The sequence below is a fragment of the Schistocerca cancellata genome, chromosome 1 (assembly GCF_023864275.1).
Source record: "Schistocerca cancellata isolate TAMUIC-IGC-003103 chromosome 1, iqSchCanc2.1, whole genome shotgun sequence".
Lineage (NCBI taxonomy): Eukaryota > Metazoa > Arthropoda > Insecta > Orthoptera > Acrididae > Schistocerca > Schistocerca cancellata.
The window spans coordinates 1,134,550,401-1,134,573,486 of record NC_064626.1 but is presented as its reverse complement, the minus strand read 5'-3'; the positions used below and the strand labels follow the sequence as shown (position 1 = coordinate 1,134,573,486).

Below are 23,086 nucleotides of genomic sequence, written 5' to 3'. Positions count from 1 at the left end.
AGCACGCAATTTCACTACGAACCGCTTGTGTGGCACAGTGTCAAAAGCCTTCCGGAAATCCAGAAATACGGAATCGATCTGAAATCCCTTGTCAATAGCACTCAGCACTGCATGTGAATAAAGAGCTAATTCTGTTTCACAGGAACGATAATTTCTAAACCCATGTTGACTGTGTGTCAATAGACCGTTTTCTTCGAGGTAATTCATAATGTTCGAACACATTATTGTTCCAAAATCCTGCTGCACAGCGACGTTAATGGTATGGGCCTGTAATTTAGTGTATTACTCCTACTACCTTTCTTGAATATTGGTGTGACCTGTGCAACTTTCCAGTCTTTGGGTACGGATCTTTCGTCGAGCGAACGGTTGTATATGATTGTTAAGTATGGAGCTAATGCATCAGCATAGTCCTAAAGGAACCTAATTGGTATACAGTCTGGACCAGAAGACTTACTTTAATTAAGTGATTTAGGTTGTTTCACTCCTCCGAGGATATTTACTTCTACATTACTCATATTGGGAGAAAGAAAGGTTCGTTTGCATTTTTGTGGCGACCAGCACACTGTAGACGTTTCTCAATTTCCTGAGGGTAACACAATACACTTCATGGTTGATCGTTGCACCATGAGGAGTGACATCAAACAGAATAATTCCCTCAGGATCCCAGAAGACCTAGGCATGACTTTACCGGGTAAGGGTGCGTCTTTGAACGCTTTGGAGAAGAGGTGGTATGGAGCCGCTCCATGGATTACCGTTTTGTTTCCATTTCAAGTGATAAATCCATATTTCATCGCTTCTGACGATGTTCGACAAAAAGTTGTCACTCTTAGCCTCGTAACGCGCAAGCAATTCCGCACAGATGGTCCTTCGTTGCTCTTTACAAGACGGTCGAGGTGGCCGAGCGGTTCTAGGCGCTACAGTCTGGAACCGCGCGACCGCTACGGTCACAGGTTCGAATCCTGCCTCTGGCATCGATGTGTGTGATGTTCTTAGGTTAGTTAGGTTTAAATAGTTCCAAGTTATAGGGGACTGGTGACCTCAGATGCTGAGTCCCACAGTGCTCAGAGCCATTTGAACCATTTTTTGCTCTTTACGATCTTCTGTTAGCGAGGATTCCACGTGTTTGAGTGGCCCCACTGGAGGACGAATATGGCAGCAGTGCCAACATATACGTCCAGTTCTGCAGAGAGGTGTATGTGACCCGTCGATCACTTCGAATGAGATTAGGAGTGTGCGGCCGGCCTTCACACAAAAGATCGGAGGGATTTGCGCGACTTTGCAATGATGACAGACACTTAGCCCAACGACTCACCGTGTTTTTATTCACCGCCAGGGTTCCGTAGATGCTGCAAGTGCCTATGAATAACTGCGATGCTCTGGTTTTCCGCCGAAAGGAACTCATTGATAGCTCTCTACCTGTAACACACCTCCGTTACAGACGCCGTTTTGAAGGTGACTTACAGCCACTCCAGCTGTCGGAGCTTTATGAAACTGTAGTGGCTGAAGCGGAAATATTCCACGATGTCCCACAACAAATTCCGCATTCTTTTTCCATCGATATTGTCCGAGAAACAAGTGTGTTGCATTACTTATTGAACGACCCACGTACTTACATTACTCCCAGTACCTTTGATATACTCTGTTTAGAGGGTTTTTTACACTACTGGTCATTAAAATTGCTACACCAAGAAGAAATACAGATGATAAACGGGTATTCATTGGACAAATATATTATACTAGAACTGATATGTGATTACATTTTCACAGAGTTTGGGTGCTTAGAACCTGAGAAATCAGTATCCAGAACAACCACCTCTGGCCGTAATAACGGCCTTGATACGCCTGGACATTGAGTCAAACAGAGCTTGGACGGCGTGTACAGGCACAGCTGCCCATGCAGCTTCAACACGATACCACAGTTCGTCAAGAGTAGTGACTGGAGTATTGTGACGAGCCAGTTGCTCGGCCACCATTGACCAGACGTTTTCAATTGGTGAGATGTCTGGAGGATGTGTTGGCCAGAGCAGCTGTCGAACATTTTCTGTATCCAGAAAGGCCCGTACAGAACCTACAACATGCGGTTGTGCATTATCCTGCTGAAATGTAGGGTTTCGCAGGGATCGAATGAAGGGTAGAGCCATGGGTCGTAACACATCTGAAATGTACCGTCCGCTGTTCAAAGTGCCGTCAATGCGAACAAGAGGTGACGGAGACGTGTAACCAATGGCACCCCATACCATCACGCCGGGTGATACGCCAGTATGGCGATGACGAATACACACTTCCAATGTGCGTTCACCGTGATGTCGGCAAACACGGATGCGACCATCATAGTGCTATAAACAGAACATGGATTCATCCGAAAAAATGACGTTTTGCCATTCGTGCTGCCAGGTTCGTCGTTGCGTACACCGTCGAAGGCGCTCCTGACTGTGATGCAGCGTCGAGGGTAGCCGCAGCCATGGTCTCCAAGCTGGTAGTCCATGCGGCTGCAAACGCCGTCGAACTTTTGGTGCAGATGGTTGTTGTCTTGCAAACGTCCCCATCTGTTGACTCAGGGATCGAGACGTGGCTGCACGATCCTTTACAGCCATGCCTGTCATCTCGACTGCTAGTGATATGAGGTCGCTGGGATCCAGCACGGCGTTCCGTATTACCCTCCTGAACCCACCGATTCCATATTCTGCTAACAGTCATTGGATCTCGACCAACGCGAGCAGCAATGTCGCGATACGATAAACCGCACTCGCGATAGGCTACAATCCGACCTTTATCAAAGTCGGAAACGTCATGGTACGCATTCCTCCCCCTTACACGAGGCATCACAACAACGTTTCATCGGGCAACGTCGGTCAACTGCTGTTTGTGTATGAGAAATCGGTTGGAAATTTTCCTCGGGTCAGCACGTTGTAGGTGTCGCCACCGGCGCCAACCTTGTGTGAATGCTCTGAAAAGCTAATCGTTTGCATATCACAGCATCTTCTTCCTGTCCGTTAAATATCGCGTCTTTAGCACGTCACCTTCGTGGTGTAGCAATTTTAATGGCCAGTAGTGTAGCTTGAGGGATGGGGGGCGTACGGCGAGCAAGGACGCTGTAACGCTGAGTATTGCCCCTAGCAGTTGCGTGAATGCCTTTCCGCAACCCCTCGAGGCCAGTCTTTGGCCGCGCGGCCGCCCACACAGCAGGGGAGCGTCATTTGGATTACAGCAGCGGACCACGCGGCGCGCGCTGTTGTCCGTGCGCCGCCAGCCAGAAGCCAGCAGCCGGGGCTCGGTGTTTTAGGGTAATGAAGGCCCGCCCTGCGTTTCGAACGCGGCCGCCCGTATCGCGCCAGTCCCGTGGCGTTATCCGCTGTGCAGCCGCGCTCTCCTGACCCGCCCAGTAATCGGCCGGCTTTATTTTAATTAACCCACACCTAGCGACCGCCGCGCTGCGCTCCCAACACTCCCCGTAACTTGATTAACCTCACCTTCTGCAAGATAACCATCGCTCTCATTCTTTCTTTTCATTTGTTTCTGTCTGTCTCTCTATCCCTACCTGCTCCCGCCTGTCTCTCACTCCACTGTCTTCTATTTCTCCTTTCCCCACGTCCCGTTATCACGTAATTACGCAAGTCTTCGTCACATCGTGACATCTTCATCTACATAGTCATACCGCAAGCTCCCTTACCATGTCTGCGGCAGAAAACGTTTTGCACCATTATCGTTCCTCTTCTCTTTTTCATTCGCGAATGGTGTGTGGCGAAAGGACTCTCGGTAAACTTCCGCATGAAATCTAATATCTCTGACCTAAAATTATAAATAAATTACTGTCTGGCTGCATGGGAAGATTTCAGTTTCTTTCCCGCGTTACTAATTCGCCACTACTAGCCCCATCTTCACTTGCACCTCGTATACACGAGGGGCGTTCACTAAGTGACTCAACACATCATAACATGTAAGCTTTCATTGCCCGCGTCTTCATTAATTAAAACTTCTCGGCTGAATTGCCGTAGTCTTCTCCTTCCTTCCTGCAGTCGGCCAGAAAAAGCCCTTTGAAATGGTATCGATATGTGGATGACACCTTTGTGATATGGAATCATTCTGAAGAGGAACTGAGTAATTTTTTGGTGCACATAAACAGTTTCAATCCAAAGATACAATTCACCACGGAGAAAGAGAGTAATGGACAACTAAATTTTTTGGATGTATTGGTTATTAAACGGGCAGATGGGACTTCAGGGCACAAGGTATATAGGAAAGACACACACACCGATCGTTACCTACATAAGAATTCGAGTCATTATCCTAGGCAGAAGAGAGGAGTCATAAAAACTTTAGTGTACAGAGCTAATAACATCTGTGAGCCAATTTACTTGCAAGATGAATTAAGCCATTTGCGAACAGCTTTCAAGAGAAATGGGTACACTGACAAGGAAATAGATCGAGGACTCCACCCTAGAAGAAAAGTGTCCGAAAATACACGACAACAACAACCGTCGGCTGGAAAAAATTTTCTTCCATTTATTCATAACATCACGGTCCGCATTGGTAAAGTTTTGGCCAAGTTTAAAGTGGAGACAATCTTTCGACCTACCAAAAAAATTGGTGAAAGTTTAAGATCAGTGAAAGACGCACGACACCCCTTAGCTACCCCAGGTGTGTATAAAATTCCGTGTAGCTGTGGCATGGTTTATATTGGAACAACTAAAAGGAGTGTTAATACCCGCCTAACGGAACACAAAATGAACTGTAGATTGGGACAGATTGACAAATCAGCTGTAGCGGAACACGTTTTCAAAAACGGTGATCACGAAATAAAATTTAGTGAGACAAACGTGATAGCTAGGACCTCACATTATTACACTCGCATGTATAGAGAAGCTATAGAGATCTACAAGCACGGAAATAATTTTAATAGAAAGGAAGAAGGATTAAAACTAGACAACATATGGCGGTCAACTTTGTACCAACGAAGTGACAATCGATTACCTGTAATCGAGAGAGATGGCACTAGCCAGAGATAGTTTTAAAGTCGAAAGCACGTGACAAGTGGTGGCGCCATCTCAGCGCTCTATATAAACGGGACCACCAGCGCCTAGCGGCCAGTCGCCGACTCACCTCAGAAGATGTTGCCCGCAGCCGGCAACTAAACGTCAGGAAGGAGAAGAAGTTTTATATATGGACCACATTAACTCAGCCCGGAAGTTTTAATTAATGACTCAACACACTTTTTTTCTCAGCCAGTTTCGTTAAAAAATACGGAATTTTCTGTGGGATTTCGTGGAATATTCCCGCTTTGGTCACTATAGTTTCACGAAATTCCAACAGATGCCAGCGGTATACGCAGCCTTCTAAATATCGTCTGTAGAGGAGGTGCGTTCCAAGCAGAGAGCTGTCAGTAATATTTTTTTTATTGGGACTTAACATCTAATGTCATCAGCTGCTAAGCTTACACACTACTTAACCTAAATTAACCTAAGGACAAACACACACACACCCATGCCCGACGGCGGACTCGAACCTCTGCCGGGACCAGCTGCACAGTCTATGACTGCAGCGCCCTAGACCGCTCGGCTAATCCCACGCGGCTCAGTAAGTTCCTTTTGGCAGAAAATCAGAGGATCGCAGATATTCATAGACGCTTGCAGAATGTCTATGGACACCTTGCCGTGAAAAAAAACCTAGGTTATCATCGTATAAGGTCCGACCTCCCGCTTGATGGCCGCCAACACACACGGCTGTGACACCTGCACTGTTGGAGTGCTGACACATTATCTGCGAATCCAGTAATGCTGGCTACTGATGGGTTATGCATGGGGATCGTATCAACCTGTAACGCATCAAAACAGCCTGAAGATGACGCAATGAAGCGTCGAAACTGGTAGCGACAAAATAAAATAAAATCATAAGGATGGCTGTAGGTGTTGTATTTTTTGTCACCATAGTAAATGGTCGTCGTCCCAGAGACGTCCCGCTAAAAGGATGGACATACAAAAACTCTCATTCGAGGTGATCGGCGGATAACAATCAAATATCACGCTGATCAACTGGACTTCTCCTATGGTAGCGCTGACACACCCGTCCATCAATAGGCGTACTCAAAGGTGGGTGCCCATTGGGTTCCCCGCCTTCTAATAGAAGACCATAAAGAGCAACTATGGGCAATCTGTGCGGAACTGCTTGCGGGTTACGAGGCTGTTCATGACAATTTTTTGTCGAACATTGTCACAAGGGGTGAAACACGGGTTCATCACCAGCAGAGTGATACCACGCGGGCATACAGGCCTTTCCAGTAAGACCGTCGGATTGAACGGAGGTTATGTTCAAAAATAGGATTTTGTAGTCAAAAGATTGGGGAATAATATTGTGTACTGAAATCCTTAATGAAACTAACACAGTTTCAGACAAAAAAATTATGTCGCATTACTTACTGAATGCCCCTCATACACAGCAGTTGTAAAAAAATATGCAAACACTGCAAGAAATGTGTGTTTGAACCTAAATACACATGCCAGGCTAGAACCACACTTGTGCAGTGTCAATACTTTGCAAGCGTCAGTCGTGGCCAGAACACTGTTGTGTGTAATTGCGAATACATATATGTCGGAGCTAAGTACACATATCAAAAAGAGTTTTGCATCACCCCAGTTCCCAGAACTCCTGAAGATAGACGTTGACTGTGAATATTGTATCACAGACCAACCCCCCTTTGACTGTTAAGAGATGTCAATAAACCCACCCAAAGATGTAAACAACCATGCATGAGCAGCGCCCATTAGACGGAGGGTGTTTGGCAGCCGATCAGTCCCACTCATTCCACCAGGAAGGAGGTACACGGCTCTTGTTGTCTGTAATTCAAACATGCTTAGACGGTCTATACCACAATTCGATCGCGTCCGCATTGTTACTTTGTGCCAGGAAGGGCTCTCAACAAGGGAAGTGTCCAGGCGTCTCGGATTGAACCAAAACGATGTTGAGCGATGTTGTTCGGACATGGAGGAGATACAGAGAGACAGGAACTGACCATGACATACCTCGCTCAGGCCGCCCAAGGGCTACTACTGTAGTGGATGACCGCTACGTACGGATTATGGCTCGGAGGAACCATGACAGCAACGTCACCATGTTGAATAATGCTTTTCGTACTGGCACAGGATGTCATGTTACGAGTCAAACTGTGCGCAATAGGCTGCCTGAAGCACAACTTGACTTTCGACGTCCATGGCGAGGTCCATCTTTGCAACCACGACACCATGCAGCGCGGTACAGATGGGCCCAACAACATGCCGAATGGACCGCTCAGGATTGGCATCACGTTCTCTTCACCGATCCGTGTCGCATATGCCTTCAACCACACAATCGTCGGAGACGTGTTTGGAGGCAACCCGGTCAGGCTGAACGCCTTAGACACACTGTCCAGCGACTGCAGCGAGGTGGAGGTTCCCTGCTGTTTTGGGGTGACGTTATGTGGAGCCGCTCGTAGTCATGAAAGGCGCTGTAAAGGCTGTACCATACGTGAATGCCATCCTCCAACCGATAGTGCAACCATATCGGCAACATATTGGCGAGGCATTCGTCTTCATGGACGACAATTTGCACGCCCATCGTGTACATCTTGTGAATGACTTCCTTCAGGATAACGACATCGCTCGACTAGAATGGCCAGTATGTTCTCCAGACATGACCCCTATCAATCTGCCTGGGATAGATTGAAAATGGTCCCGGCGGAGGTTGGAGCCCTCCCTCGGGCTTGGGTGTGTGTGTGTTTGTCCTTAGGATAATTTAGTTTAAGTAGTGTGTAAGCTTAGGGAGTGATGACCTTAGCAGTTGCTTATTTTCATTCGTTTATGTGGTATCGTGCTATATTCTGGGGTAACTCTTCCCATTCTCAAAGGAAATTTTTGGCTCAGAAACGATCAGTTCGGGCAATAAGTGATATAAGTTTGCGAACCTCCTGTCGAGCCCTGTTTACTAGTCTGGGTATTTTGACATTGGCCTTTCAATATATATCTTCTTTAGTGTCGTTTCTTGTTAAAAATATCAGCTCATTCCTAAGCAATAACAGCTTTCACTCAGTTAATACTAGAAAGAAAGCCAGTCTGCATTTGGATCTCAGTTCCTTAACTCTTATGCAGAAAGTTGTGCAATATATTGCTGCATCGATCTTCAGTAAGCTATCACAAGAATCCAAAAATTTTAGCAGTAATCCACGCCCTTTCAAATCGAAACTGAACACTTTCCTCTCGAAGGGAGAACCGACAGAGGTACTCAAGGTACCCTCCGCCACACACCGTCAGGTGGCTTGCGGAGTATGGATGTAGATGTAAATGGGTTCATTGAAAAATTAAGCTGATTCTTATGCGTTTACTTAAACTTATGGCTTGACTTTTTTGGGTTCATAAACATTTTATTTTATCTGTTATTACTTTTATGTTATAATTTCGTGTACTAACACGTTCCATGGCCTCAGTGTGGTCCTACTGAGCTAGGCGTGTAAATAAATAAATAAAAATACTTTTTATTAGTTTATAGCGGCGCTACAGCACACCCCTTTGGTACCGCTGAAAATACTTTCCGGAAGTTAAGGAGCGAGCAGCCTTAGAGGTTCTGCTTCTCAGGGACAAAAGTATTACAATGTGTGTGCTGTTCGTCAACCTTGTGGTGGCCGCTTGTTGAGAATCAAAAGAAAATGTCTGTGCTGAGTCCACTAGCGAACTTTATCAACATTAATCGTATGGCTAGGAAAGGGAAGAGCCTTGAAAGGTTCTGAAGATTAAAAATACGACTCTAAAGACAGTATTGCCATTATATGGTCATCTCGAAGAAATGAAGAAAAATAATCCCTAAATGAAAATCATGGATTAAATCAATACGACACAGAGGACCACAAAAGCGGACAAAGAAAGAGAACAGACATACGAGAAGCAAATCCATTGTCAAAGAGGTAACACAGTACATTCACGAACAACTGCTTGAGTCACCTGTCTCAATAGAAAGTGTCTGATGGGAAATTAGCTTCGGGATTATGCGAAAGAAGCGCTAGATTATAATTTAGGATGCTCCGTGGAGCTATTTGTAGATGTTGGTGTGTATGGAGAAGTTGCAACGCAAGAAAATTACAGCGATATGCAGGAACACCTACAGAAGGTCGGCGCATGGTGTCGGCTCTGGCTGTTTTCTTTCGCCATAAACGAGTTACGGTTGAATTAGATTCACTGAAACGAACTCTATGTGGATGAAATCAATCAAAATGGAGTGACATGAAAAGATGAAGTGATCTTAAGCCTTCTAGGCGAATCGTCTGTTCGTGTTGCTCTCGGGTGTGCGGCCGGGTGCAGTCGCCTGAACACTCGCAAGCGATACGAACAGGTATCAGTATACATGCGTAGAGCATTAACTTTCGATAGTACACCTGCAGTTCTCAAGAGCACTATTTTACAGTGTTTGATGTACTCAAAGTCCTTGACGTGACCTGAACAGTGTCTCGTAACAGACATTCATTGACTGTAAAGTTGGTGCATAGTACATATCATTCTACTTCTCTGTTTATTTCTGTACACATTGTCCCACGATGTAGGGGCTATAGCATGCAGTGAGTGTACAGTTTCAAAGTTCAAAAATGGTTCAAATGGCTCTGAGCACTATGGGACTTAACTTCTGAGGTCATCAGTCCCCTAGAACTTAGAAATACTTAAACCTAACTAACCTAAGGACACCACACACATCCATGACCGAGGCAGGAGCAGTATTCGAACCTGCGACCGTAGCGGTCGCGTGGTTCCAGACTGTAGCGGCTAGAACCGCTCGGCCACCCCGGCCGGCCACAGTTTCAAAGTAACATTTTACAGAAACAGTATACAAATGCAGAAGGCCGCAGGAAAGATAATTACAAACTAAAAACCTAAACCTAATATAATCCTGTGATCTGTATTAATGACATATGGCATGAAAGAGTAAGCCAGCTGTCACTGATAATGACAGATGGTTCCAGGCAACCAGTGTAGCATACAACCCTGAAGCTTAGTGACTATCTCTGGCGTCTCTAGAATGTCCCTCACAGAGACGTACTGAGTAAGTAAATTCATAAAAAATTAGAAAGTGCCTCTAAATTGTACCTACAGTGACACGACGAGATTTAAGTTCTATCAGCTGGATGGAACTGGAATCATATTAATCTCAGACCAAAGTCAAAATCAAACACACAAAATGTCGCATGTAAAAGAAGAAAACCAAAATTACTAAAGAAACATCACTACAGTAACACCATCCGAATACACCTCAGCACTCCCCAAGGCAGGCGTTAACTCCAGTAAGGTCGCACCTCTAGCCCTTGTTGCTGGTGTTACCCCCACCGACCTCTGCAACACAGCACCTTAATCGTATCTCATTGACTACGCTGTGTGAGTACCGAGAAGCAGGAGTTTTGAAAACGACCCGATCTTCAAACTTATTTCGCATACAAATGGTACATTTCCGAACTGGGGTGCCTTATCAAAACTTTATCTACTTAGTTCTCTCCAGAACCCCTAAAAGCGTGTAATAGAAATTGTGGTATACCCTATATATTAAGTTTTATAATCCTTAATTAATCAACATACAAAACATGCATTTCAAACATCGTGATTATCAAACAGAAAATTGAACTTGCACCAAAGATTTATAAACCATATGCAATTTAGACATAACAGATAACGTATGCTTAGAAAACAATACGTCTTAGTTCGCAGATATTCTACTCCCTAGCGAAAGGTACATTAACTCGCGAAATTAAAGTTGCATATTGCCAACAATATATCCTGACAATGTTGCCTGCCAGTATTGCTGGCCACAAGAGTTCCAGCGTTGCCCGACAATTTTTATGGCAGTATATTTCAGTGGCTAAGTGTACACTCAGGACGCATAATAGCCGCGAAATGGACGAAAACTAGCTAGTGTTAAGTGGGTGCGGCTCTCCTGAATATTCATTCCTAGAGGGAAAAAGTCCATAAGGAAAAGAGAAACCAAGCTTTGTGAATGCGGTCTTTTTTCAGTAAGCAAACTACTTCCGAAACTTTAACTCGTGAACTGATGCCGGATGCATCTATTTCTCAGGATGCTGAAACACGATGTTTAATATATCGTTAAAGGGGAAGTCCAAGAATTGTTAAGGTCAGTACCAATATGATAAACTGTACAACCGAACGAGAGTGGCGATAGCCTTTTGGTTTTTGGCTACTGGTGATTCATAAAAAAGTTTTATGTACTTCTTTAATGTGCAACCTACTTGCCATCGACATGCCTCTTAGTACCATATGTTTGCAATGTTCCGGTGGATGGGCTGACAGAAGTCATTAAAATAGTTTGAAATAACAATTAAATGTTTATAGCTATTTTTATTGTGGTTTATTAGTACAGTGATAGAAATATGAATTTCATTAATGTGGAACAAACAGAGTTATGGGAAGTGAAAAATTAATATATCAAAAACCATAATAAAAAAGGCAGTTGGCACTTTTCTGACGATGAACACGGAGAAAACTTTGGACGCCTTAAGAACTTACATACTAGAACACAATCACGACTCATCACCGCAAATCATCTACTACAACGGTAGGAGCTGAAATGCCCTTTCTTGGATTTTGAACTTGTTTTGTCCATACCCCTCTTCACTGATATATGTGTCATGTTTATGGAATTCATTGTTGTCTCGTTCGCCCGCTTCTACATTCCCACAGGCAACAAAGAGAGAGCGCAGCATCTTTCGAACCGAAGTGAAATGATACTGTTTCATTGGCTTAGATTACGTTACTTGGCACTGCAGCGCTTTACTCGCAAGAAACAGGAATTCCTTCGGATCCTTGAGCTTTGTTAAATTTTAACAATTTCAGCTGTTTCTGGACATCTTAAAAAAAAAAAAAGCACTCCGTCTTCAGGCCACGAGTGGCTACCGACAGCCGTGTCATCCTCAGTGGAGGATGCAGATAGGAGGGGCGTGTGGTCAGCACACCGCTCTCCCGGTCGTTACGATGGTTTTCTTTGACCGGAGCCGCTACTATTCGGTAGAGTAGCTCCTCAATTGGCATCACGAGGCTTAGTGCACCTCGAAAAATGGCAACAGCGCACGGTGGCCTGGATGGTCACCCATCCAAGTGCCGGCCATGCCCGACAGCGCTTAAGTTCGGTGATCTCACAGGAACCGGTGTATCCACAGCGGCAAGGCCGTTGCCTTCTGGACATCTTAACATACACTATCTGTAACGTTCTTGCAAAAGTGTCGCATTGTCCCATTGTGCAGAACGAGCGAAACAGATAAAATTAGTGCAGATACCTCGATTGAACGACATGGTGACATTTCAGACACAGTGCCGGAGCTGCAGTGGACGTTTGTGGAGCAGGCGCTGAGCCCCGGGCCCCCGGTGTCTCTGCGCTGCGCCGCTGCCGGCAGCCCGCCCCCGCAGTTCATCTGGAGGCTGGACGGACGGCCCCTCAACGCCGCCCGGCTGGGACACAGGTGAGCTACCCTGCTGCCTGAGCTACAACGTGATTATTGGATTATACACTGATTAGCCAGAACATTATGGCCACCTACCTAATAGCCGATATGTCCACCTTTGGCACGGATAACAGCGGCGACGCGTCGTGGCGTGGAAGCAGTGAGGCCTTGGAAGGTCCCTGGAAAGAGTTGGCACCACATCTGCAAACACAGTTCCGGGGAAGGGGCCACGAGCTCTGACTCCACGTTGAAAATGGTTCAAATGGCTCTGAGCACTATGGGACTTAACATCTGAGGTCATCAGTCCCCTAGACTTAGAACTACTTAAACCTAACTAACCTAAAGACATCACACGCATCCATGCCCGAGGCAGGATTCGAACTTGCGACCGTAGCAGCAGAACGGTTCCGGACTGAAGCGCCTAGAAGCGCTCGGCCACAGCGGCCGGCTCCACGTTCAGTCATAATCCAGATGTGTTCGATCGGTTTCAGATCTGTTGAGTTGGGGGACCAGCATGAGAATTAGATCTCGCCGCTGTGTTCCTCGAATCACTCCATCACACTCGTGGCCTTCTGACACGGCACATTTTTTTTTTTCTTTTTTGGTCATCAGTCTACTGACTGGTTTGATGCGGCACGCCACGAATTCCTTTCCTGTGCTAACCTCTTCATCTCAGAGTAGCACTTGCAACCTACGTCCTCAATTATTTGCTTGACGTATTCCAATCTCTGTCTTCCTCTACAGTTTTTGCCCTCTACAGCTCCCTCTAGTACCATGGAAGTCATTCCCTCATGTCTTAGCAGATGTCCTAACATCCTGTCCCTTCTCTTTATCAGTGTTTTCCACATATTCCTTTCCTCTCCGATTCTGCGTAGAACCTCCTCATTCCTTACCTTATCAGTCCACCTAATTTTCAACATTCGTCTATAGCACCACATCTCAAATGCTTCGATTCTCTTCTGTTCCGGTTTTCCCACAGTCCATGTTTCACTCCCATACGATGCTGTACTCCAGACGTACATACTCAGAAATTTCTTCCTCAAATTAAGGCCGGTATTTGATATTAGTAGATAGCGAGTCTGCTTTTGATGTCCTCCTTGCTCCGTCCGTCATTGGTTATTTTACTGCCTAGGTAGCAGAATTCCTTAACTTCATTGAATTCGTGACCATCAATCCTGATGTTAAGTTACTCGCTGTTCTCATTTCTACTACTTCTCATTACCTTCGTCTTTCTCCGATTTACTCTCAAACCATACTGTGTACTCATTAGACCGTTCATTCCGTTCAGCAGATCATTTAATTCTTCTTCACTTTCACTCAGGATAGCAATGTCATCAGCGAATCGTATCATTGATATCTTTTCACCTTGTATTTTAATTCCACTCCTGAACCTTTCTTTTATTTCCATCATTGCTTCCTCGATGTACAGATTGAATAGTAGGGGCGAAAGGCTACAGCCTTGTCTTACACCCTTATTAATACGAGCACTTCATTCTTGATCGTCCACTCTTATTATTCCCTCTCAGTTGTTGTACAAATTGTATATGACCCGTCTCTCCCTATAGCTTACCCCTACTTTTTTCAGAATCTCGAACAGCTTGCACCATTTTAAATTGTCGAACGCTTTTTCCAGGTCGACAAATCCTATGAAAGTGTCTTGATTTTTCTTTAGCCTTGCTTCCATTATTAGCCGTAACGTCAGAATTACCTCTCTCGTCCCTTTACTTTTCCTAAAGCCAAACTGATCGTCACCTAGCGCATTCTCAATTTTCTTTTCCATTCTTCTTATCTTGCTGAAAAATGCCACTGCCGTCGGGAAACATGATCGTCATGAAGGGGTGTACGTAGTCCGCAACCAGTATACGATTCTCTTTGGCCGTCATGAGCTTCTCTGGACCCATGGATGCCCACATGAACGATCCGCAGAGCATAATGGAGCCGCCACCAACTTGTATCTAGTATGGATGTCAAGGAACTGTTCCCCTAGAAGACGACTGATTCGCGCCCTTCCATGTGCTGGCAAGGGTAGCAGTCGAACATTTTCTGCATCGAGAAAGGCCCGTACAGGAATGCAACATGCGGTCGTGCATTATCCTGCTTAAATGTAGGGTTTGGCAAGGATCGAATGAAGGGTAGAGCCACAGGTCGTAACACATCTGAAATGCAGCACTCTACCATTCCGCCAAGGTCCAGTACCGATGGTCACGCACCCATTTCAGTAGTAACTGCCGATGTCGTGGTGTTAACATTTGCACATATATGGGTCGTCGGCTGCGGAGGCCCGTCGTTAGATGGAGTATGTGTTCAGACACACTTGTACTCTGCCCAGCATTGAAGTCTGATGTTAGTTCCGCCACAGTTCGCCACCTGTCCTGTTTTACTAGTCTGCCCGACCTGTAAAGAGAGGTAACTGCCCAACCCCAAGACGTTTGGAAGTGGTTTCACCTTGGTTTCGCCACACTCACAACAGAACTCCTCGAAAATCTGACAAGTTGTGAAGTTTCCGAAATGCTCGGCCGAGCCTGCGGGCCACCGCAACCTGTCCTCGGCCAAACTCAGATAGATCGCGCACCCTCCCCATTCTACTCACGCACGGCACGCTCACTGATACTACATACACTGTGCGTGTGTCTGACCAGAAGTCATTCTTCGCCAGGGAATACTGCTAATCACCTGGACGGGTTTACGAGGTGCCTTCAAGTCCTAAGACCTCCGATTTTTTTTCTCCGGACTGGAAAGAGATAGAAACATGTACATTGTTTTAAAATGAGGCCGCGTTCATTGTCAATACGTCCCAGAGATGGCAGCACCGTACGGCAGATGGAATTTTACCGCCAGCAGCGAGAATGAGAACTGTTTTAAATACTTAATATGGCGACGTTTTCCTTACTTGAACAGCGTGCAATCATTCGTTTTCTGAATTTGCGTGGTGTGAAACAAATTGAAATTCATCGACAGTTGAAGGAGACATGTGGTGATGGAGTTATGGATGTGTCGAAAGTGCGTACGTGGGTGCGACAGTTTAATGAAGGCAGAACATCGTGTGACAACAAACCGAAACAACCTCGGGCTCGCACAAGCCGGTCTGACGACACGATCGAGAAAGTGGAGAGAATTGTTTTGGGGGATCGCCGAATGACTGTTGAACAGATCGCCTCCAGAGTTGGCATTTCTGTGGGTTCTGTGCACACAATCCTGCATGACGACCTGAAAATGCGAAAAGTGTCATCCAGGTGGGTGCCACGAATGCTGACGGACGACCACATGGCTGCCCGTGTGGCATGTTGCCAAGCAATGTTGACGCGCAACGACAGCACGAATGGGACTTTCTTTTCGTCGGTTGTGACAATGGATGAGACGTGGATGCCATTTTTCAATCCAGAAACAAAGCGCCAGTCAGCTCAATGGAAGCACACAGATTCACCGCCACCAAAAAAATTTCGGGTAACCGCCAGTGCTGAAAAAATGATGGTGTCCATGTTCTGGGACAGCGAGGGCGTAATCCTTACCCATTGCGTTCCAAAGGGCACTACGGTAACAGGTGCATCCTACGAAAATGTTTTGAAGAACAAATTCCTTCCTGCACTGCAACAAAAACGTCCGGGAAGGGCTGCGCGTGTGCTGTTTCATCAAGACAACGCACCCGCACATCGAGCTAACGTTACGCAACAGTTTTCTTCGTGATAACTTTGAAGTGATTCCTCATGCTCCCTACTCACCTGACCTGGCTCCTAGTGACTTTTGGCTTTTTCCAACAATGAAAGACACTCTCCGTGGCCGCACATTCACCAGCCGTGCTGCTATTGCCTCAGCGATTTTCCAGTGGTCAAAACAGACTAAAGTACCCTTCGCCGCTGCCATGGAATCATGGCGTCAGCGTTATGAAAAATGTGTACGTCTGCAGGGCGATTACGTCGAGAAGTAACGCCAGTTTAATCGATTTCGGGTGAGTAGTTAATTAGAAAAAAAAATCGGAGGCCTTAGAACTTGAATGCACCTCGTATATCGCTAGTGGTTAGGTGGTGATAATGTTCTCGCTGATGAGTGTCAGTATTGCTTGAAAGTGCAGCTACAGCATAACATCACAGCACGAAACGGTTGTAGGAATTAATGTTGTGGCCGTCTGCTAACACCAGAGCCCATCGATACAACCTCCCACAGTATGTGCGAGAAGTATTTATCACGGCTGTGGCTGACTGTTGAGCTGCGACACGGTGGGGAAGAAGCACGGTGCGGCGCCGCTGGGAAACCCTGGCTTAAAGACGGACACTGTTGGGAAAAGCAACAAACGGGAACTGTCAACTGACAGTTGCACAGTAATACTTACTCACGCTGCACTGCTATTGTCCCTGGATGAGGGTATCTCTCCAATAAAAGAAAATTTGAGTTTTCAGTGTGTAATGTTATTATTCGACACTTACTTGACTGAACCATTCGTGGCCGTATACAGTAGTAAGATAAACCGCATTCAAACGGCGAATGCTAACATGGCTACCAAAATTTGCCAATTTGCTTTCTGTCTTTTATTACAGTGATAACTGTTTTAGTCTTTGTCTTAGCACTTTTTTTTACAGTGTGACTCTTCTCTTAAGAAGAAAGACAAAGACACACTGTACAATGGGGGGGGGGGGGGGCAACCTTATCACTACTCACCGCAATTTGCATCTGTTTAAAGCTTAGCATTGATGTTTAGTTTTTGACATACCTACTTGGGAAGCGACGGTGACGACTGTGTGCCAGGCGTAAACGGCTACCTATACAGGGCTTTTCAGGAAGACGTTTTAAAAATTTCGGCACATTCATCTTCGCTAACATGAAAAACAGTTCTTCTACTGAAGAAGTACTCGTAACTCTTACGATACGCACTTTAGATCCCATGTTTACTGGACACTTTTCTCTTGTTTTGGTGCAAGGAAACTGTCCCAAAATTTTTACAACGTCATTCTGAAACACACCGTATATTTTAAGGCTGCGCTTAATGCCATATCTTTGCTAATGCAGGGCGAAAAAGTTATGTAATGTTTCCCACATTATTATTTTAACTATGTACTTTGATTGTTTTGATCGTATGACGACCTGAGGAAGGTATTGATTCTTGAAACGATTAGCCAGTAGGCAAAATAAAGAAAATTGTGACTAATGACTACAATAAATACCTTTTATTGCCTATGCTACAACCCGGCGTCACTAGGAGGGGCTGATTATTAGCAACAAATACAGAACCTGTTTACATAGGTTCACAAACACCAGCAGTCCCTAGCCGCACTCTAAGATGCCCTAGTAAAAATCTCTCAGGATAGAGAAACCCTCCAAATTTCCGATAAGTTTTCTGATTTCAGATAGCGAAGAATAGCAGCCCAAGTAATTCCACAGAGAAGTATTCGTCGTATCAGACCCGAGGAAGAGGAAGTTGGTATACAACAGTATTAATGAGTGCAAGAGGGCCAGTGGAAAGGTTCCAGAACTAGTCTCTCTTAAAGCCTTGCCAAGCGGTTAAAGGCGCTACAGTCTGGAACCGCGCGACCGCTACGGTCGCAGGTTCGAATCCTGCCTCGGGTATGGATGTGTGTGATGTCCTTAGGTTAGTTAGGTTTAATTAGTTCTAAGTTCTAGGCGACTGATGACCTTAGAAGTTAAGTCGCATAGTGCTCAGAGCCATTTGAACCATTTGAATCTTAAAGCCTTGATAATGCCCAAACAGTACTAGGGACAGAAAACTGCTTAAACTAAGTGTCAATACGAATGAAAGTCTAAATTGTGATTGGTAACTACATTCGTGATATAGAAAATGATGACCATATGCTTAATAGCATGTGGGTTCACCTTTGGAATACAATCCAGCACCGATTCTGCTTAATATACGAGCGTCGAATGAAAAGTAATGCTCCACCTTTGTTAATTGGGTCTGGATGGGAATATTTTAATAACTCTAACGTAGAAATAATCCTTAGAATGTGATGTTTAGTTGCCAATCTTCACTTCTCCTCATAATCACCAGCCAATTGGATACATTTCTGCCAACGATGAATAAGTTTTCTGAAGCCGTCACGGAAGAAGTGCTTCCGCAACCATAGTCTCACGTTCGTAATGGTGTAGCCACATTTCGTCTCGTGTCACAATTGAATGGAGAAAGGCGTCACCTTCAATCTCGTAATGCAAGAGGAGTTCCTGGCAAATTTCAAGTCTGTGCACTTTCATTTCAGGAGTCAGCATTCGTAGTTCCCATCGTGCACGGATCTTCCGATAGCTAGGCAAAGCAATAATGTGACCCACACGTTCTTGTAAAATGCCGATTGTGCTTGCAGTGTCTCTCTGAGTGATATGACGATCGTCTTGAATCAATATGCCAACATTTTTCTTGTGAAACTCAGTGGTTGCTGTCACAGACCGTCCAACTCTTTGTTTGTCACGCAGGTCAGATGTTCCCGCCTCAACATCTTTAAACTTATTCGCCCAACGACGCACATTACTCACATCAACACAATCACCATTAACTGCTTTGATTCTCTGATGAATCTCCTTTGGGGTGACACCTTCTGCTGTCAAGAATACAATGGCTGCACGTTCCTTGGGTCGCATTGACCGACCGTCTGCGCTGCGTTCCATACTTTACACCGTAACAATACAACCGTTCAATGCTAAGGCTTCCCTCCAACTGGAGCTGTAGAGGAGAGGCTACGGAACAAGTCACTTCCTACCGCATACCAATGCTTCCAACAGTTGAAGAGTTACGAAAGGGGACGCATTATTTTTCAGTCAGCCCTCGTAGAGCCGACAAATCCTTGGTAGGTCTATGATTTATGGCACCATACGTCTACGCACATGCCACGAAATTCCCATAAATTACAGGTTGTGGCACTAGATGTCTATGTACAGGACACGCAATTACCTTAAATTACAGGCCGTTGGTTTTTGGGCGTGGATTTGGCGCCAGATATCATCCGAGAAGTGTTGCATCGGATTTAGATCAGAGGAATTTGATGGCGAAGACATCCACATGAGTTCACTAACATGCAGTTAGAAGCACTGTAGCACGATTGTGGCTGTGTGATACTGACCATTATCCTACTGGAAGATCCTTTCCACGTGGGGGAAGATATCAGACATGAAGGGGTGCAGATGGTACACAATAACTTTTACTTAATCAATAGCCCGGTTGAGTGTCTCCCTCCCTCCCTCGCCCCCCCCCCCCCCCCCACGCCCCCTATCCTCACACTGCCCTCACCAGCTTGCGTCTGTGGTGTGGTGCACGTTTCGAGCAGAAAATTACGTCTTTTAACACCACCGTCAAATTTATGGGGCCGGTATCGGTCATTTATGGGCAAAATGGAATCATAGCTTGGAGACTGTGGCCAGTTCATTTAAGGTTCCTCGCCTGCATTTAAGTTTGCAAAACGCTTCGTCATGATCGGCAGTTAATCTCTGGGACGCTGTAGCAAATTGAAAGTGAATAAATGGCAGAATACTAATTGTATTCGGCCATTGCCTCTTCCCGCCACGATCCGTTACGCTCGTACGAGGTGCATTCAAGTTCTAAGGCCTCCGATTTTTTATCTAATTAACTACTCACCCTAAATCGATGAAACTGGCATTACTTCTCGACGTAATCGCCCTGCAGACGTACACATTTTTCACAACGCTGACGCCATGATTCCATGGCAGCGGCGAAGGCTTCTTTAGGAGTCTGTTTTGACCACTGGAAAATCGCTGAGGCAATAGCAGCACGGCTGGTGAATGTGCGGCCACGGAGAGTGTCTTTCATTGTTGGAAAAAGCCAAAAGTCACTAGGAGACAGGTCAGGTGAGTAGGGAGCATGAGGAATCACTTCAAAGTTGTTATCACGAAGAAACTGTTGCGTAACGTTAGCTCGATGTGCGGGTGCGTTGTCTTGGTGAAACAGCACACGCGCAGCCCTTCCCGGACGTTTTTGTTGCAGTGCAGGATGGAATTTGTTCTTCAAAACATTTTCGTAGGATGCGCCTGTTACCGTAGTGCCCTTTGGAACGCAATGGGTAAGGATTACGCCCTCGCTGTCCCAGAACATGAACACCATCATTTTTTCAGCACTGGCGTTTACCCGAAATTTTTTTGGTGGCGGTGAATCTGTGTGCTTCCATTCAGCTGAGTGGCGCTTTGTTTCTGGATTGAAAAATGGCATCCACGTCTCATCCATTGTCACAACAGACGAAAAGAAAGTCCCATTCATGCTGTCGTTGCGCGTCAACATTGCTTGGCAACATGCCACACGGGCAGCCGTGTGGTAGTCCATCAGCATTCGTGGTACCCACCTGGATGACACTTTTCGCATTTTCAGGTCGTCATGCAGGATTGTGTGCACAGAACCCACAGAAATGCTAACTCTGGAGGCGATCTGTTCAACAGTCATTCGGCGATCCCCCAAAACAATTATCTCCACTTTCTCAATCATGTCGTCAGACCGGCTTGTGCGAGCCCGAGGTTGTTTCGGTTTGTTGTCACACGATGTTCTGCCTTCATTAAACTGTCGCACCCATGAACGCACTTTCGACACATCCATAACTCCATCACCACATGTCTCCTTCAACTGTCGATGAATTTCAATTGGTTTCACACCACGGAAATTTAGAAAACGAATGATTGCACGCTGTTCAAGTAAGGAAAACGTCACCATTTTAAGTATTTAAAACAGTTCTCATTCTCGCTCCTGGCGGTAAAATTCCATCTGCCGTATGGTGCTGCCATCTCTGGGACGTATTGACAATGAACGCGGCCTCATTTTAAAACAATGCGCATGTTTCTATCTCTTTCCAGTCCGGAGAAAAAAATCGGAGGCCTTAGAACTTGAATGCACCTCGTATTGGTCGTTGGCTGTTACAGTAAAACATTAAAACATTTCGTGTATCTTATTCCTACGAGCGTTGGAACTTAAATATTTGCAACTATTTATTCACAACCGATACAAAAGAGTTACATGTTTGCACCTGTTACTGTCCTTCAAAATAGTCACCAGCGTTGTGTAGAACCTGTTGCCAGCGATGTGGAAGGCGTAGTATACCTTTAGCAGAGCCTGTTCTGTTGATGGTGCGAATGGAGCGGTCTTCTGCCTTGTTAGGATAACACAATCACAGTCGTACAAGACAATCACTATAACTTTAGACCGCTCAATTCGCACCACCAACAGACCAGGCTCAGTTAACGGTATACTACGCCTTCCACATCGCTGGCAACAGGTTTTACACAACGCTGGTGACTACTTCGAAGGACAGTAACAGGTGCAAACATGTAACTCTTTTTTATCAGTTGTGAACAAATAATTGCCACTATTTAAGTTCCAACCCTCGTATCAGCAGAACACTTAAAACGAGAACTCATGAGACGTAACTAATTTACATTAATTTAGTTGCAAATGCCCCATACATTTGCCTACACTAACGAAAGATAAATTAACGATAAGCAAGGAACGCAGATATAGTGCGTCGTATCAGTACAAAGTGAGAGTAAGATTGGAGCAGGAACGGTCTTCACTTACCTTCTAAAACAAAAGAAGGATTACAATCGAGATCATCGGTCCGAACGGAGTAGGAAAGGAAATCTCTGTAGAGAGAGAGTAATATGGACTCAAAATTCTATATTTAGTTACTGAAGCATTACATGGACAGACCCACGTCATTTTATGTAAATTTAACGTCGCAAAAACCACCAATCGTTCGCCAGGGTGACAGCGTATCTGGACATAACCATCGACATGGTGTAACAAAAAGCGAGATCATTCCGTCCAGGTGCCACGTTTCCATAAGCCGACACCGAGCGTGATGGCGCATTGGTTAGCACACGCACACTGGAATCGCATTTGGGAGCCCGACGGTTAAACCCCGCTTCCGGCCATCCTGATTTAGGCTTTCCGTCATTTCCCTAAAATCGCTTCAGGCAAATTTTGGGAAGGTTCCTTTGAAAGGGAACGAAAGAATAAGGGTCAAAGATGATGGGAAGTGTTGCACTTTGAGTACTTCTTAACGCAACTAAATATTCTTCCACCACACATATCGAATTGCACAGTCGATGTGGCGGTCATGAAGAAATCTATCACAGCTTGGAAAATGGTTCAATATCGTCTAAAGAAAGATGCATGTTTAGAAACGCGTAATTCATCCTATTGCGAGACATACTACCGTTTTCTTACAGAAATACGTAGATGAAATGGGGATCTCGTAAATACATTGTTATACAGGATGGTCAGAAATAGTCTAGAAAGTTTGCAAGAGTGTTGCAGAGGAGGCTGTGCTGGGAGCTAATTGCTAACAAAAAACGAATTATGTAGCGTTGAAGTTAACCAATCAGGTAGTTGCGCGCAAAAATTCCAGCACTTGCACACACTACATGCGGTAATGCTCAGACATCTGTGGGTCCATGAGTTACCACTTGTTGAAATGCTCAACCAGTTAAAATGTGCCTTATTCGGAATTAATAAATTTAAGCTATGTGAGCTAAAGCTAGGTTTGTTCGGTTTGAGGAAAGCAAACGAAGAATGTTTGGCGACATCGCGTCTTGGAGGGTCTTTGAATTTGCGCGCGCGACAATCCGATGGGCTGACTTCAATGCTAAGCATCTCGGACACGGTGCAACGTATCGAACTTTTTTCTTAACAGTTATTTT

General features: G+C 45.3%; 1 protein-coding gene across 1 annotated transcript in view; it reads left to right on the top strand.

The window, feature by feature from the left end:
• LOC126133935 (Down syndrome cell adhesion molecule-like protein Dscam2) overlaps nt 1–23,086 on the top strand; it is a 367,718-nt gene that overhangs the window by 62,072 nt on the left and 282,560 nt on the right. The window contains exon 4 of the mRNA XM_049915191.1: nt 12,319–12,472. Coding sequence (XP_049771148.1) covers nt 12,319–12,472 — 154 coding nt within the window. The remainder of the gene's footprint in view (nt 1–12,318; nt 12,473–23,086) is intronic.